We start from the raw sequence: 15,680 nt of genomic DNA on the forward strand, positions 1-15,680 counted from the left end.
GACCATTCCTATGAAAATACACGTATATGTCAATTTATCATTTTTTTAAATTATAAATCAACATTGTAACTTTACTATTGCAATAAACCCTAAGAAATCATAAATGTTCTCCTTTCACATAAGGGGGAAAATGACATAGTATTAAACTGAATTTATCTTGTATTTATATAATGTAACTTATATGAGCATTTCAACTATTCATTTTACTCTTTAATAGTAATAAATCCACATATGAGTAAAATAATTGGTTTGAATATAAAGTATACCCTCAAAAGAAAAGAAAAGAGAAGAGAAAAACAAAAGGTAATTTACATATTGTGCTTCAATCTCGTGCTTTATTTTACTCACCATAGCTATGCTCCAATCCATTAAAAAAATTTCAAATGATCAAGACAACATATTTTTTGGTGACCAAATGATCTAATTAGAAAAAGGTAGGTAAAGAATGTATAGCAGCAATGCCAACAACATCATTAACTTGTATTCCAAATCAATTTATAAGAAGCAACATTTTCCAGTTGGAAGAACATGAACTAAACGACAAACTTGTATAAGCAGATTAGCAATGGCAACATTGGTGTGATGAACTCAGTGAATGCTTTCTTCTGATGAAAACGCTTGTAATGTTCAAGGAAACATCCCACAGAGATATTCGTCAAAGTTTTCATCATCGTCATCTGGCTTATGTTCCCCGTCAGATGTCAACGCCTTGCCTCCTGAAAGCCAAATGCAAATTCACAAACCAAGAAAATGCCAAACAAGAGACAAATTTATTTGGAGGGAGAGGGTAAGAAAGCAACCATATACCGAAACTATTCACTAATAAACTTTTTTATACGACTTCAGGTAATGCTTGTTAACATAACCATATGAAGCCAAATCTATCCTACCATGTAAGCTGCTGAGGAAGTTCTTTTGACCTTTCTTCTCATGTCTAAACCTACCATCTGTATAGAATTTGATACTGCTATCGCTATTGACCTACAAACTAGGCCAGTTTCACCATCTCCAAGTTGCTGAAACATCAGACCTGAAGTTCATGGGTAATGTTTTCTACAGGTTTGTAGTGGTGCAGAGTGAGCTGAGGTGAGGCATGAACCAGTAAACCATTTGCTTTTAAAGAACAAGTTGTGGACTAGAGATCCGACTCCCAAAAAGGATTCAGATATGTATAATAATGGCCCAAACTAGCACCTATCAGGGAAAGAATTGGGTTTTGGAAGCTTGACAGAGTGATATCAATAGAATGCCTAACCACCAATCCAGAATATATATTTTGAGATATTGGAAGGCTACTAAAATAGGCAATGCACAATTTTATTAGCAAGGAAAACAAATCCAGCTTCAAAAGAATCATTGAAGGAGAAGAAGTCACAAGAAGATATCTATATTACACTATCATAGAGTCAAAGACCATAATGCCTTTATCTTCCTCAGTTAGGGAACGACTGCCAAGAGTATGTATATGATACTAGTTAACTTGTTTTTGCTTATGTATCTTCACCTACCACCTTCTCATTTAAGAATCTACGGTTGTAATACTTTATGCTCTCCATCCTGTATTCATAAACCACAAGTGATAATAGTTCAGGAGCATAATTTTGTGAAGGATACCACCTTTTCTCCTCTCTTTGCTTTTTCCATGCTTGCTAGTTGTGTCATCATCACTCTCAGAGCGATCCCTAAAAGGAAATTAATTACCCCAACAATTTGTTTGAATTTCTAGTCTTGTTCAGAAATATGTACATAGTACTAAATACGATTTACAGGACACTCACCTTTTCCTTTGGTGCTTTTCACTTTCTATTCGCTTCAATCGTTCCTTCTCCTTTTGTTTCTTATAATATAGCTTCTCTGCACATCTACCCAGTAATCAACTTCAATATAGAAATTCATGATCTAGAAACTAGCTAATCAACTCCAATATGAAATTTGCGAAGAAAAGAAGAGAAGATAAAAGTAGATTCTAAACTTGAGTGATTCCTGCTATAGTTCATCTTGATTACCGATTTTGCGAAAAAAATATAAGAATACATTTTAATGGCCTTTGAGAAGGCCTTATTAAAAGTTCACTTTATGAGCTGTGCATCTAAAACAAAAAAAATAAGGAACAACATGAGATCGCCAGTATATCAATAGGTGATATATCAGGTGCATAACTAAAATGCTTAAGGAATATTTAAGTAACTAGTAATGTTAACTAGGTGAGAAACGATAAGTTCCTTTGCTTTAGAATTATATCTACACAACAAAATGATGAAACTGTTAATAAATTACCCCTCACAGGCTACTAATTTCACTAGAGCTTGTTTGTTTTCTCCAGCTTCAAAATAGGAAAAGTTCACCTGGATATGCATAGGTGAGACATTAGCTAATGCATCCAAAAAGAAGATAAAAGAAAGCCTCAATGTAGATAAATTTGTATACTGTCATTAGGAACATCAAACATTCAGTTGGGGTTCTCTTTTTATTTGGAACAGTCTGCTATGCTAATTTCCTCTTCGTCATTTCAAATCCAAAGCATACAGTACAGATGATAGCTTTTTGAATTTTGCGAGTAACTGGAGCCTTTTCAAGCACATTTTCCACTTCTCCTACCCCTGTAAAATTGCTATGCTAATTTCCTCTTCGTCATTTTCAAATCCAAATCATACAGTACGGATGATAGATTTTGAAATTTGCGAGTAACTGGAGCCTTTTCAAGAACATTTTCCACTGTCTCCGTCGTCCCGTAAAATTTTTATCATTCCATTACGCTCCATTGGTTCAGAAAACAAGGCCACACAAAAATGAAACCAATGTCACCATGAAATAGGAGGTAAATGATGCCAAAAGAAAGTGATTTCCATTCCTCATTCAATCACTAAAAAATAATTGGCAGATAATCATGGCCACAAACTTGCCTCATAGCTTGACAAACCATCTTTATGGTCGCAGTGCTTATTACCACAAACAAACTGTCCTGATAGTTTAAGAGGCATTCAGTCAGAATTAATTCCAAAGAGAAAAACAGAAACTCCATAAGCTGAAACTGAAAAGCAACAAACTATAATGCATAGAGAGCACCCAAAAGATCGTTCATGGATAACAGTTCATTATTAGAAAACATTAATGGTTTTTTTTAAAGTTATTCTTCTTTTCATTGACACTTGGCATGCCCTTCATTGCCTAAAAGGTTAACCACTTATGCAGATGGCAACTCACCACCCATTGCACACAATGAAGGGTCGTTCATTCATGGTTATTACATTAGTGGAGGAGTTAACCAGAACTCATATGAAAATTTTTTAAAAGGGAAAACTACTTGATTGTCAAAGGAAGGACGCCAAAATAATTCCATCAGGTAGCACCAATAAGGAAGACTCCAAATAAATCCTGTTGAATCCTAAATGTTAAACGCCTTCCCAGTAAAACTGAATTGCCCTTTAATCTTCTCCTCACATAACTAATTTACTTTCAGCATACTCCATACTACCTAATACTAGGGGGTCGGGGACAATACAACACTTGACTGATGCGGTGGTGCCAGAAAAGGTATCCGGAATACATGAAAACAAATAAGTAGCAATTAGAAAGATAGTCTAAAAATAACTCAGTAGTATGACTGATTTCTACCATATGGTGTGTAGCTAATATGAGATCCCTAGCCAAAGTACAAAATGCCCTAGAACAGCATTTGATGAATATTTAAATGGACAATCCAACACTAAGAAGGGATCACCAATGTTTTATTTTAGAATACAGTAAAGAGAGATATTTTCAACAAAAACTTGACTTCAAACTGAGAATGAAGAGAAAGCATCATTTTTCACTCATGCTTGACTTCCATGATCCAGAAAGTTAGTGGTTTTCAATACAATTCATGGAGACCTAGAATCAACTTCATAATTAAGTTTTTAAAGCATTAAAGATGGTTAGCTTACAAAAGATAACTAACTACCTTTACCTGGTTCTACGAATTCTAGAATAGTGTTTTTATTTGCCAACTTATTGTTTACATTCAAAAGATTATATTTTGAATTTACAAAAGCATAAGACATAATCTTGGGGCCCTCCCAAGATTTGTTCTCCTTTATTTTCATTGGCTGTGAAGATATTGACTTATCACTATAAGTTATACTAACAACTGTAATGCGAAAGTTAGAAGATAAGTTCTGCTACAACTAAATGCTGGACAGAGGAAGAATCATGCTACAAGCATCATTTTGAGTGCTTCGGTAAAAATGTTTCAATTAACACTTATAGTTGAAGGCTGTCCTAATTACTTACTACTTAATAGGAGAAAAGGAATTTGAAGTAAACCATACCTTTCCCAGCTATTACTTCCTTTTCAGTCCTCCATCTAAGACCAATCTAAAAAGAGAACAAGCTGCGCTTTAGCAAAAGGCTTTGTATAAAAAAACTAAATCATGCAAAACTACAGAAAAAATAGTTGCATGCATGTTGTAGGTCACTTAAATATACTGTATAGCTAAGTTGGTGAGTCTTACTAGCTAGCCCAACTAAATTCGTTCTGAAATATGCTGAAAGTAACAAGTGTTCATTCAAATTCTCTTATATTCCAAAAAGGGCCCTCGTTTAAGAAATCTAAGGAGTAGTAAACAACAAGCAGAATATATGTATGAGATAGATGGACATCTCCATACATATCCAAGCCAAAAATAATTAGCATTCCTTGGGTTTAATCAAAGATACTGCAGTTCATAATCCACCATCTGGCTGAAGTTGAGCATCTAGGAAGCCAGCTGTTTTCTTTGATTACTGTTGGAAGAGATTGAGTCTACAAATTTTGATCATTCCTCTAGGCTCTAGAGGTAAAGTAATAACGAGTGATGGGGTGGGATCCAATTGACTATAAATGCCTACTAGCTACCAAGGATAAAAAAACTCATACCTTGCCAGTCTTGTAATGGGACATGTCAGCTATGCAATATCTTGAAAGCGTTAAGAGAAATAAATAAGTTGGAAGAATTCGTTTCTCAAAAACCAATATAGCAACTAAAGATTCTATAAGAACTTTGTCATAACACAACATTGTATGTATCATGATGTTGAACGTCACTTGACAAATATATATGCATATTTTTGGGAAGAGAATTAGTAAGATGACATGACAACATTTTCACTAGTTACTTCAACACTAAGTTTGGTATAACTAGCATTTTTTTATATTTTGGAGTCAAATGTTTTGGCATATTGGTTCGTCATATGTCCACTAGTAACCCGAGAACTATCTATTGTCCCTGAGTTAACATTTTTCTAACTACTTGGCCATGTGAATGTGCAAAATAAATTTCTCAATGTCATTAGTAAACATAGACTTGACAGATCCAATCCGAAATAAAGGACATAGTCACATAGCTATATCACTGCGCTCACCCTCCAATACATGAATTGTCTTTCACGGCTTCAACGACGTGATTGAATCATGTTTACTGATTTTCAAACCCAGGGGGGCAATAGAAAGACACGAGAAACCAATAACATAGTAAGATACTAATATCACTAAAGCAAAGGATACTCCTTGAACAGCTTGTCATAGTAGCGCTTTACTAGCTTGTGTTCCCAAGAATGATTCATGTCATCTTCCTCAGTCATTATGAACCTTTTGGCAATATGACGAAAGATATAGTTAGGATCACTGACTAAACATAAGAGCTCAAATAATCAAACTGCAGCGTTATTCATTAGGCTTTAGGTCCTATGTTAGGGATGGGGTCATATAGCATACTTACATGTTGGATTTAGATTTTCAAACCAAAGGTACAAACAATCAATGATTTCAAGAACATATCATTTCAATTTCTAAATGTATTTCAATGACAAAAACTTACACATATACAAAGTATTAATACTAAATCAGTGGACTTTGTATGGTTAAATACCAGTATAAAGCCTAATATATATAGTAGGGCTTATGTTTTCTATTAAAAGCTTTACATTGTTCACTAGCTCCCAAAGCCAAACAAATAACTTCTACTTGGTTGTCACAACAGACCATTTGAAAACTCAATTTCTTCGAAGCTCGAACTCGCAGGAACATTTTAAAATCAAACGAATGAAACCTACCGATATCCTTCTCTAATGGTGTCTTGGTCAGTTTTAACTGGCAATATTTCTCGAGCAGATTTCTCTTTTCCATAATAAGCAACTGCAACCATAAAATAAAAATGACTTCATAAAAAATGATTGAGCTCTGCTTATATCCCCAAATGCTCTTCCCACAGAAGAACCAGAAACGCATATACATACTAGTAGTACATATAACATGAAATAATATTTTATTTAATGCTGTGATTGTTCATAACATACCTATCCTAGCATTAGCAACAGTCATAAATTGATGAAACTAAAATTCAACAACTGACCGTAATCATTCAAAAATTTCTTGTGGCGATCGAATGCGTTGAGCCCTCGTATATGGTCCTGATACTGCCTGATTGTCCGGATATCCTAATTCAGAATTCTCTGACCTATACATAAAAATTTTAACAAGGAAAAAAAGAAATACATACTGCTTTCTTGCTTGTTTCTCGAAAATTGCTTGCTTGATAGACCCAAATGACGCCATGAATCTCTATATCTCAGCGACGGTTCGATTTTGATCAGAAATCAAAAGGGAATTTCTGTTTATTTCTGGATTTCCATCGACTGCTGCTTTCTTTCTCGTTGCAAACTAGTACTCCAATATTACGAACTAGTGTCTGTTTTTTTACATGGTAAATTAAGGATTGATGATAATGAAATTGTATTTGAAATATAATAAAAAAATATCTAATTAAGTTTATTATATTAGGGCGTTCAGTTTGCAAGATTGTATCCAAGATTAAATTTGTTATGAGTTTGGTTCATGAAATTCAACCACATAACTCAATCCTAGATGGATAGCTAATCCTCTATAATTAAAATAATCTCATGACTCAATGCTAAATTTTATCTTGATATTATTTTATCTTGTCAATCGAACACCACCTTAATTTGACTATTTTAGTTCTTACTTGAAATAGAAATAATACTAAGTAGTTAAGACTAAACAAAATATAAGAGGGTCAGGTAACAGAAGACGAATCTACTTAGTGGAGTAGTATTTAGTTAAGAGTAAATCTCAAAATTAGTACTCCCTTCGTCCCATTTTAGCAGTCTCATTGACTTTTCTGTCATATTTTTGTAAAAATGATAAAAAATAGTTAAAGATGAGAAATGATAAATTAAGAGAGAGAATAATATAAAGAAGAGTCTTATCTACATTATTGTCTCTCTTACTTTACCATTACTCCACTTTAACTATTTTTTATCATTTTTACAAAAAGATGACAGAAAAGTCAATGGGACTGCTAAAGCGGAACGAAGGGAATAGTATATGGAAAATGAGGTTCTTACATTTTAGGTCCGTGAAGTTGAAAAAATATTATCGCACGTCTTTGAAAAATCATTAATCACATTTCAAGTCCTTCTTTACTTATTTTTCTCATTTCAAGCATTATACATATATTTGTAGCAATATATTTTTAAAATATGTAATGCCTATTTTTACTTCTTACTTGTATTTTTGCATAACTTAAATTAAAAAAAAATAAGTACTATATTCTTATGAATTCATAAAATATCAATAAATTAGATTAAATATGCCCTCGAGGAATACAGAGACAAAATAGGGGGGAAAAAAACATAAGCAAATTATCTCATTAGTCCCTAATATTTTGGATTGTGACGCCACAAATCCCTGATAAAAAAACAGCGTTAAATTACTCTAACGTTTAATATAATCACGAATGATGTTTTTTCGGACTAAAACAACCTCAGGCCCTATAAAGGCATTTTTGTCACTCAATTATATTGCTAACATATTATTTCTATCACATTTCTGTCAGCAACTTCTTATGTAATATTTTAATAATAAGTTTTGGTACTACATACATAATTAAAATTTTGTCATTATTTATACTTTCTATTTTTTTTAATAATATAAAGATTTATCATTATCTGTACTAATTAATATGAAAATAATAAAATGAGACCCTTTCTTGCAAATTCATTTTCTAGTATTTTTCCGTGTTTCTATTTCCCTTATTTTTCTTTAATTTTTACCTTGATTTACGGATACATTTTATTTAGTATGAAAATATCCTAATTTTGTGGTATTAATCTGTAAATTTACATTCCCTTAATTTCAGTTACTATTATTAGTGAAAAAATTTCTCCAATGACTAAATAAATAATATCACATGCTTGAATATTTCCAAAATATTACTCAGGTTTCAATTCATGAATGACAAGAAACTATGCAAATTTATATTTTAAGATTGAATGTTCATATGATGTTAAAAGTTTCAATTTGAGCTAACTTAAAATTCTCAATAAAATATCAATCACAAAAAATCGTCTTATAGTTAGGCTTATAATGAAATACTCCTTCGTCCCCCAAAGTTTGTCTCAATTTTACCCTGTGCGGGTCTTAAAAAATTGTTTAACTTTGTATTGAATGAAGGCGTGTAGTGGAATAAGGGTCCCACATTGAAGAGATTGATGGTGTATTTAATGTCTATTTTTGGTAAGATTCTAAGTGGGACGGCCGAAAATGGTAAAATGGGACAAACTTTAGGGGACGAAGAGATTGATATTTTAAATGTCAGTGTTTTCAAAAAAATAATTATTGTATCATTTAATCAAATGTAAAATGTTTTTTATTCTATGTATTATTGATTGAGATTTTATTGCATAAATAACTTCACTTTTCCATTATTTTTGTTGTTTCTTAATAAATTTCTACATGATATTACTAGTATATTGTTACCACTAACTAGAAATAGAGGAGGGATATGAGAAGATTTTTTCTGTGAAATAATGAAAACACTTTAAATCACATATAAAATACCAGAACTAATTAGAAAATCACATAAGAATTTGCTGACAGAAATGTGACAGAATTCATATGTCAGCGAATTTATCGATTACCACAAATGCCCTTAAAGCCATATGGGCATTTTCATCCGAAAAGTGGCTAAAAACACTGCATTCGTGATTATTTTAAACGTTCGGGTCTTCTGGTGCTATTTATTTTTTGTTAGGTGTCTGTAATGTCATAACCCAAAACATTAGGGACTAATGAGGCAGTTCACTCTAGAAAAAAAAAAAAAAAAGTGAAGGGACTAATGAGGTAGTTCACTATAAAAAAAGTGAAGAGGGATTTAAAATGTGATTAATAATTTTCCAGAGACTTGTAGTGATATTTTTCAAGTTTAGAGATCTAAAACGTGCAAACCTCATTTTCCGGGGACAAAATTTGAAATTCACTATTTACTTAACTAGTTACTATAATTCAATTTTTTTTTTTCGTTTCAATATACTAAATTATACTATTAGTAATGTAACATCATAAAATGAATTTGACGATGTGGTGTGGGTTAGAGAAACCCAATGTTACTTGAATCAGCGGTTAACTGTGAAACTAAAACCGTTGGGGTCACAGTTCAGAACTAAAACCATGAGAAACAAGTGAAACCTGAACAGTGAATTAAGGATGCGGACTAGTTTGGTTTTGTTATAAGGGCTATTGGAGTCACTGGCGGACACACATAGGCATGAGGGAGGGCTTAAGCCCTCCCCAATTTTTTTTTTTTTTTTTTTTACTTTTCTAGTTGTATATTATTATAATTTTGTTAGTAATTTGTGTAAATTAATGTGCAAAAGCCCCTACTAAAATAATAAAATATAAGAAAATTATTATCCCATTCAAAATTTGAATATATAGTCCCTACCTTGACAAATATCTGCGTCCGCCACTTATTGGAGTTAGTATTGTGTGTATTAGACAATCATACTTGAGATAGTCCCAATCAAGGTTTTGAAGTTATGTATTGGTTTCAAAGGCAGGTGATTTAGACATTGATTATTGATCAGTCACTGTTCTCTCGGCACTACATTGAAACTATAGTAAATTGATTAGATGTTAGTATTGCATCTTTATTATGAAGCTGGTGTAGAAACCACTGGCTTTTGATATATAGTGAAAATAAATCATTTTATGTGAATTGATTGAATCTGATGCAGAACACCACTGGCTTTTGATTCCGCTCGATTCTTTATTTGGCCTTGACATGAAATGGCACATATATATTAAGGACAACCCTTAGTGCAAATTATATGTGGAAGAGGTTGGTTAATGCATCATACGTTGAGGTTGCTCTTTGATGGAGAATAGTGGAATGAGTTTTGTGATAAATTAATTTCATTTTAAAGTCGAGAAATTGCCCAAGATTTGTAATGGATTGAAGAGTTTCTCAAATCCATTTCTCAATAATAAAATGTAAATATTGATTACCATCAACTACTCTCATAACCTTTTATATATATCAAAACTTAAAATTTCCTTTAATATTATTATTATTATTAGGAAACAAAGTCTCCAATCATACATCAAACTCAAACTCATTTTTGATTTTTTTTTTAAACAACACCAAATATGGTGTTACTGCAAAAATTTTGTGAGACAAAAATTAAAAAATGGTATAAATTTGAATTTGGTATAAATGGTTGGAGTAAAACTACTTTTTGGTAGAGTGAACTACAAAAATAGTCCCTGGACTATGCGTTTATCTCGCCAATGAACCCTGGACTTTAAAAATATCCCCAGAAAACCCTGGACTAAGCGTTTATCTCGAAAATGGTCCTTTTTCACTGTTTTGTGACAAAAATACCCTTTTAGGGGGTTTTGGAGGGTTTGGGCAATTTGGTCTTTTTACATTTTAAATTTGATATTATTTCAGTTATGTACTAAATCTGATATTATTTCAAAATTATCATTCTTCTTCCCTTTTGTCATCCTTCACTTTGTTTCTTTATTTCAATATTAGATTTAATTTTATAAAATTAAATTTTAAATTTCAATTTTTAAATATCAATAATTTTTTTAATCATTAAAATTACTCTGAAATAACAAATTAATAGTTTTAATCAATATTTGATAGTGTCTAATATTTAATCAATAAGGTACGACGACACCTTAGATTTAATCAATATTTAATAGTTTTAATCGTAAATAGATCATATAACACGATTTATTCCGAAATAAATATGCATCTAATGTATATGAGAATTTGACTAAAAATATTATGAAGTTGACTAAATCGTGTCATATGATCTATTTATGATTAAAACTATTAAATATTGATTAAAACTAAGGCGTTGTCGTACCTGATTGATTAAATATTAGACACTATCAAATATTGATTAAAACTATTAATTTGTTATTTAATAGTGATTTTAATAATTTAAAAAAATTATTGATATTTAAAAATAGAATTTTAAAATTTAATTTTATAAAATTAAATCTAATATTGAAATAAAGCAACAAAGTGAAGGATGACAAAAGGGAAGAAGAATGATAATTTTGAAATAATATCAGATTTAGTATATAACTGAAATAATATCAGATTTAAAATGTAAAAAGACCAAATTGCCAAACCCTCCAAAACCCCCCTAAAAGGGTATTTTCGTCATGAAACAGTGAAAATGGACCATTTTCGAGATAAACGCTTAGTCCAGAGTTGTCTGAGGATATTTTTAAAGTCCAGGGTTCATTGGCGAGATAAACGCATAGTCCAAGGACTATTTTTGTAGTTCACTCTTTTTGATATGACGTATGCTCAAAATGGATTTGAGTTTGGTGTAAATGGTTGAAAATGGTCTTATACGAATTAGATAATTAGTTCATAGGATAAAAGTGTGTAAATAAATTGAAGGACCAAGATAATTCATAAAGTATTTAAACAATGAGTATTAATTTGTAATTATATCAACAAAGAAAAATACTCCACTTGTTAAGATTCACATGAAATAGGTTACACGTATAATAATCAACTCAAGTAATTAAAGTATAAAAAAGGTAAACTTTGAGTTAATAGCATTAGAATAAGTTAAATATGAAATTAGTGGATGCTTAAATAATTGAATAATTGCGAGCTTAAAGCGACTAGGATAGCATCAGTATTCCCACCAATCATATTCCACTGTTTTTGGTGGAATATGATGTACATTGAAATATACATAAATTAATTGTTTAACTTATCTAATTTCCTCAAACATCAACTTTGCACCGATTTAATGGAAGTATTACACGCATAATTTTTGGTGTAATTATTTAGTCTAGCAACTTTGAGTCCAAATATTGATGTTATTTTTGGCTTTTCATGATCATGATGACAAACATTCAATTTACATCATATTTTTATGTAAATATGTTCGATATACTGAATTTAGTGCCCTTGTCATTTTTATTGAGTGAACGACAACGATATTTAATCATAGGTCGAAAACTTTTGTTGTTTGTTCAAATACCTATTTATGGGGTATTGCCTTTGCACCGGGAGCAGTTGTTTTGCCTGTGTTCAGATTAGTAAGTAATGAGACATAACAAATCCATGAAAGAAATCAAATTATCAAATAAGAGATTAAACAAAACTTCATCCAAAAATTATTCAACATCATCATATAATCACATTTCTTCATCTTATAATGCACCCCCTTCATTCTTTAAAAAAACATATATATGAAATCACCATAACAACAAATCCAGTTACATCACCACACACATAATTCTGTCACATCAGAACAAAGTAGCAACGCCAATTGTATATGAATTGTTCATGAGCTGTGTATGAAGTGTTTATCTATCACTCACATACACCATATGAATTCTCTTGCTTGAATTCCTTCATTATTTGTGTCATCATGCTCACAAGATCACCTTCGGGTTTGGAACTGAGCCCGTCCCCTTCCTTACTTCCTCCTCATGGACGTTCCTCATCTTGTTAGATCGAGTAATAGGAGGCATCCAAGTTACCTACAAACACAAAGACAAAGACTAGAAAGAGATTAGCAAAATAAGAAAGAGAGATTTAAGAAGCTAACTCACCCCAATGAGTATCCCAACACCCCCCAAGTCACTCACCAACGTCACTCGGTAGGTTTAGAATATAGTGGGGCTAGTATCACACACGCTCGATCCAATTCCCACTCGTTGGCGCCCGGACAACTCAATCAAGGTATACACCTCAAGAACATATGGACACCAAGTAGTAAATACCAAAGTAATAATGATTTAACATATGAAAGCAAGGAAAACTAGGCCTAGAGCAAACACACACACTAACGAACACAAGACATGGGATGAAGCTTTTTGCTGAAATCTGGCTGATCTTTATGAATTTTTTTGGTATTGATCCCCGCGCCCAATTTGGATGAATTTTAGTGGATAGATTCCCAAGCAACTCTAGATCAACGGAAAAATAGCCATATATAGTCAGATTTGATAATTTGATAGGTTTTGTATGGTTTTTCCCAACTATGCCAAAACAGGGCAATGATGTTAATCTCCACAGTTAACTAGGAAAAAGAAGGAAATTTTTGATGAAATTTTGCAGGTAGCTAGGTCAGATAACATAGATCATACACACCAAATTTCAGCTTAATCTAAGCACAATTGATCAATCCGATCATCCCAACAAAAACAGAGTCAAAACAAAGAACAAAAGGAAAAATAACCCAACCCAAAGCAACAATAATCAAACACCTAGTGGGTACTAGGCTCTAGATACCAAATGATAAGGATCCATGTATTTTATGATCCATTTCCCAAGTATTACCCATTTATGATGCTTGATCTAACTATTTTTGTGATGCTATTTTCAATTTATCAACACAAGACAAAAGATAATAGATGATCCAACCAACAAAAATTGAATCTAAACAAGAAAGGATGGTAGATTAGGAATGAAAAGCATGTGTATAAAGATGAGATAAGAGAGCTACAACCATAGGACCTTAACCAAAAAGATGGAGACAACCCTAGGCAACTTTCATTAGCTCTATCACCCCTTGGCTCCACTACTCAATGGATACACTCCATTGATGCATACCTCTACTTGAATAAATCAAAGATGGAAACAAGCAACCTTCAAGGAAGGAATTGGATACAATCCTCAAAGAGGAAACTAAACTTTAATTCAGCAAAACCTAGGAAAAGAAATGACATCAAAAGGTATTTATACTAAGGGTCCAAAAATAGCAAATTTGGCCCACAAAATCTTAAGTATCGGACAATTCACCCGGTCGGGTGAATTTCGGGCTGCAAAAAACCAGCCCGGGTGTTCTTTCTGAACTCCTCCTTGCCATTCGCCATTTCACCCGGTCGGGTGATTTTCAGGGTGCAAAAAACCCGCCCGGGTGTTCCTTCTGGAGCTCCCCTTCTTTCTCTGCGCGGCTTTAGTAAATCGCCCATAACTCTCTCCACCGGACTCCGATCGAGGCGTGCAAGGTACCCACGCGAAGGTCTTTCTAGGGGGAAGACATTGGTGCCACTTCTAGAGCATTTGGACGCTATCTCGATAGGCAGAATACTTAATGAATCCAGCTGCATGTGCAAATTTTGACTTACGGCTTCCTCCTTCCCCGGTTGGCCTTCATTTTTCAGCACGATCTTCACCGGCGGCTCCTCCGTCTTCATAGACCCCTCCCGCGTGGCTTTTTGAATGAACGTGGCAAGTCCTTCTCAAAGCCGCCTCGTCATGGCCCTCGTTGTGGGTCCGCCACGTGAGTTCGTATCTGGACTTTTAGTTCCTATAGGAACATAAATGCCACCAATTAAGTTCCTTGAGATTTTAAAGTAACCTCGGTAGCCCCAATCAGTGTCGTATGAGTTTTGGCATATATAGTAATCATCCAAGTCATCATGTCCGAAACCCACTAGGGTTACGACATGCTCCTCACCATTATCCCAAGGTTCAAAGCTAAGAACATCCTAATTATTAACAATTTAATAATTATTAGAATTTTCAAATAATATATTTTTAAAGAGAAGTAATTAAAATTTCTTACCTTAGTTTTATGAGCCACAAAATCATTTGAGGTGACCATAGCACCTACTACTGGTTGGTTACGCAACACACTTTCAATTTCTTCGTTACTTGCCAGCTTCTTAAAATCTTGAATCCAAAATCTTAATCAAGGCAGAAATATATCTTTATAAAAAAAATGTGAAGATTTTTCAAACATAAATCAACAAGTAAAGTTTATAAGTACTACTTTTTCCACTATATGATCCTCTGATGACAACTCCACTCCACTTTTGTGTCTTGTCGCACATCATAGTTGCACGACAACCCTTCCAGGGGTAGATGACTTCCGGACACAATCCGTGTTTCTTCACATAGCTAAAAACCCTCTTGAATGAATAACCAAACCCTTTCCCCGAGTCCTTAAATGTGCCTGAAATGCCAACTCCCCAAGGCGAGTGAAGGTGGTCTCGTAATTCCTGCACGGATTCAATGCAGACGGATCCGGATGTGTGATGTACAACCTCGTCGCCGTACAAGGCTGCAGTCACTGCGAATACATAACATATTGTTGCAAACAAAACCGAGAATTATTTAGTACTACCTCCGCTAAGATGAAGAATATTTATATTTTTATATTAACGGTATAGTGTACCGAAGTTTGGTATATCGTCCCGATAAGATATACCGAAGTTCGGTACGATATATATCAAAATATTGATACTATAGTGGAAGTGAAATCACTTATACTGAATGTTCGGTATATCTTAATTGGTATACCTAAATTTTCTATGCGTTAACGGTGTATAATTCTTTCATACTGATATTTCGGTACGATATACCGTACGT

At 33.1% G+C, this 15,680-nt stretch overlaps 1 protein-coding gene across 3 annotated transcripts; it reads right to left on the bottom strand.

The window, feature by feature from the left end:
- Positions 1-315: 315 nt before the first annotated feature.
- LOC125189087 (folate-sensitive fragile site protein) lies at positions 316-6,723 on the bottom strand. 3 transcript variants are annotated; one of them, XM_048086280.2, is made up of 11 exons: positions 6,516-6,722; positions 6,369-6,436; positions 6,070-6,151; positions 5,522-5,605; positions 4,895-4,934; positions 4,308-4,353; positions 2,904-2,962; positions 2,278-2,345; positions 1,779-1,862; positions 1,615-1,682; positions 316-716 (listed from the first exon to the last, which is right to left on the bottom strand). In XM_048086280.2, exons 1-11 carry the CDS (start codon positions 6,569-6,571, stop codon positions 628-630), a joined length of 744 nt encoding a protein of 247 aa, XP_047942237.1. In that variant the 5' UTR covers positions 6,572-6,722; the 3' UTR covers positions 316-627. The 3 variants fall into 3 exon arrangements, with proteins under 3 accessions (XP_047942237.1, XP_047942238.1, XP_047942239.1); XM_048086281.2 differs by having other exon boundaries at positions 1,618-1,682; positions 6,516-6,721; XM_048086282.2 differs by lacking the exons at positions 2,278-2,345; positions 2,904-2,962 and having other exon boundaries at positions 1,779-1,854; positions 6,516-6,723.
- Positions 6,724-15,680: the final 8,957 nt, after the last annotated feature.

The sequence above is a fragment of the Salvia hispanica genome, chromosome 5, assembly GCF_029641045.1.
Source record: "Salvia hispanica isolate PSC_SH4W2 chromosome 5, Shi_PSC_v1, whole genome shotgun sequence".
NCBI lineage: Eukaryota > Viridiplantae > Streptophyta > Magnoliopsida > Lamiales > Lamiaceae > Salvia > Salvia hispanica.

Bases quoted from the DNA above. Each gene is read 5' to 3' on its own strand.
- LOC125189087 (XM_048086280.2), bottom strand. From the start codon at position 6,571: ATGGCGTCATTTGGGTCTATCAAGCAAGCAATTTTCGAGAAACAAGCA. The intron at 4,935-5,521 runs GTATCCTTTGCT...AACGCTTTCAAG, and splicing joins TATGACAAGCTGTTCAAGGA to ATATTGCATAGCTGACATGT. The intron at 2,963-4,307 runs GTATGGTTTACT...TTAAACTATCAG, and splicing joins GGAAGTAATAGCTGGGAAAG to GACAGTTTGTTTGTGGTAAT.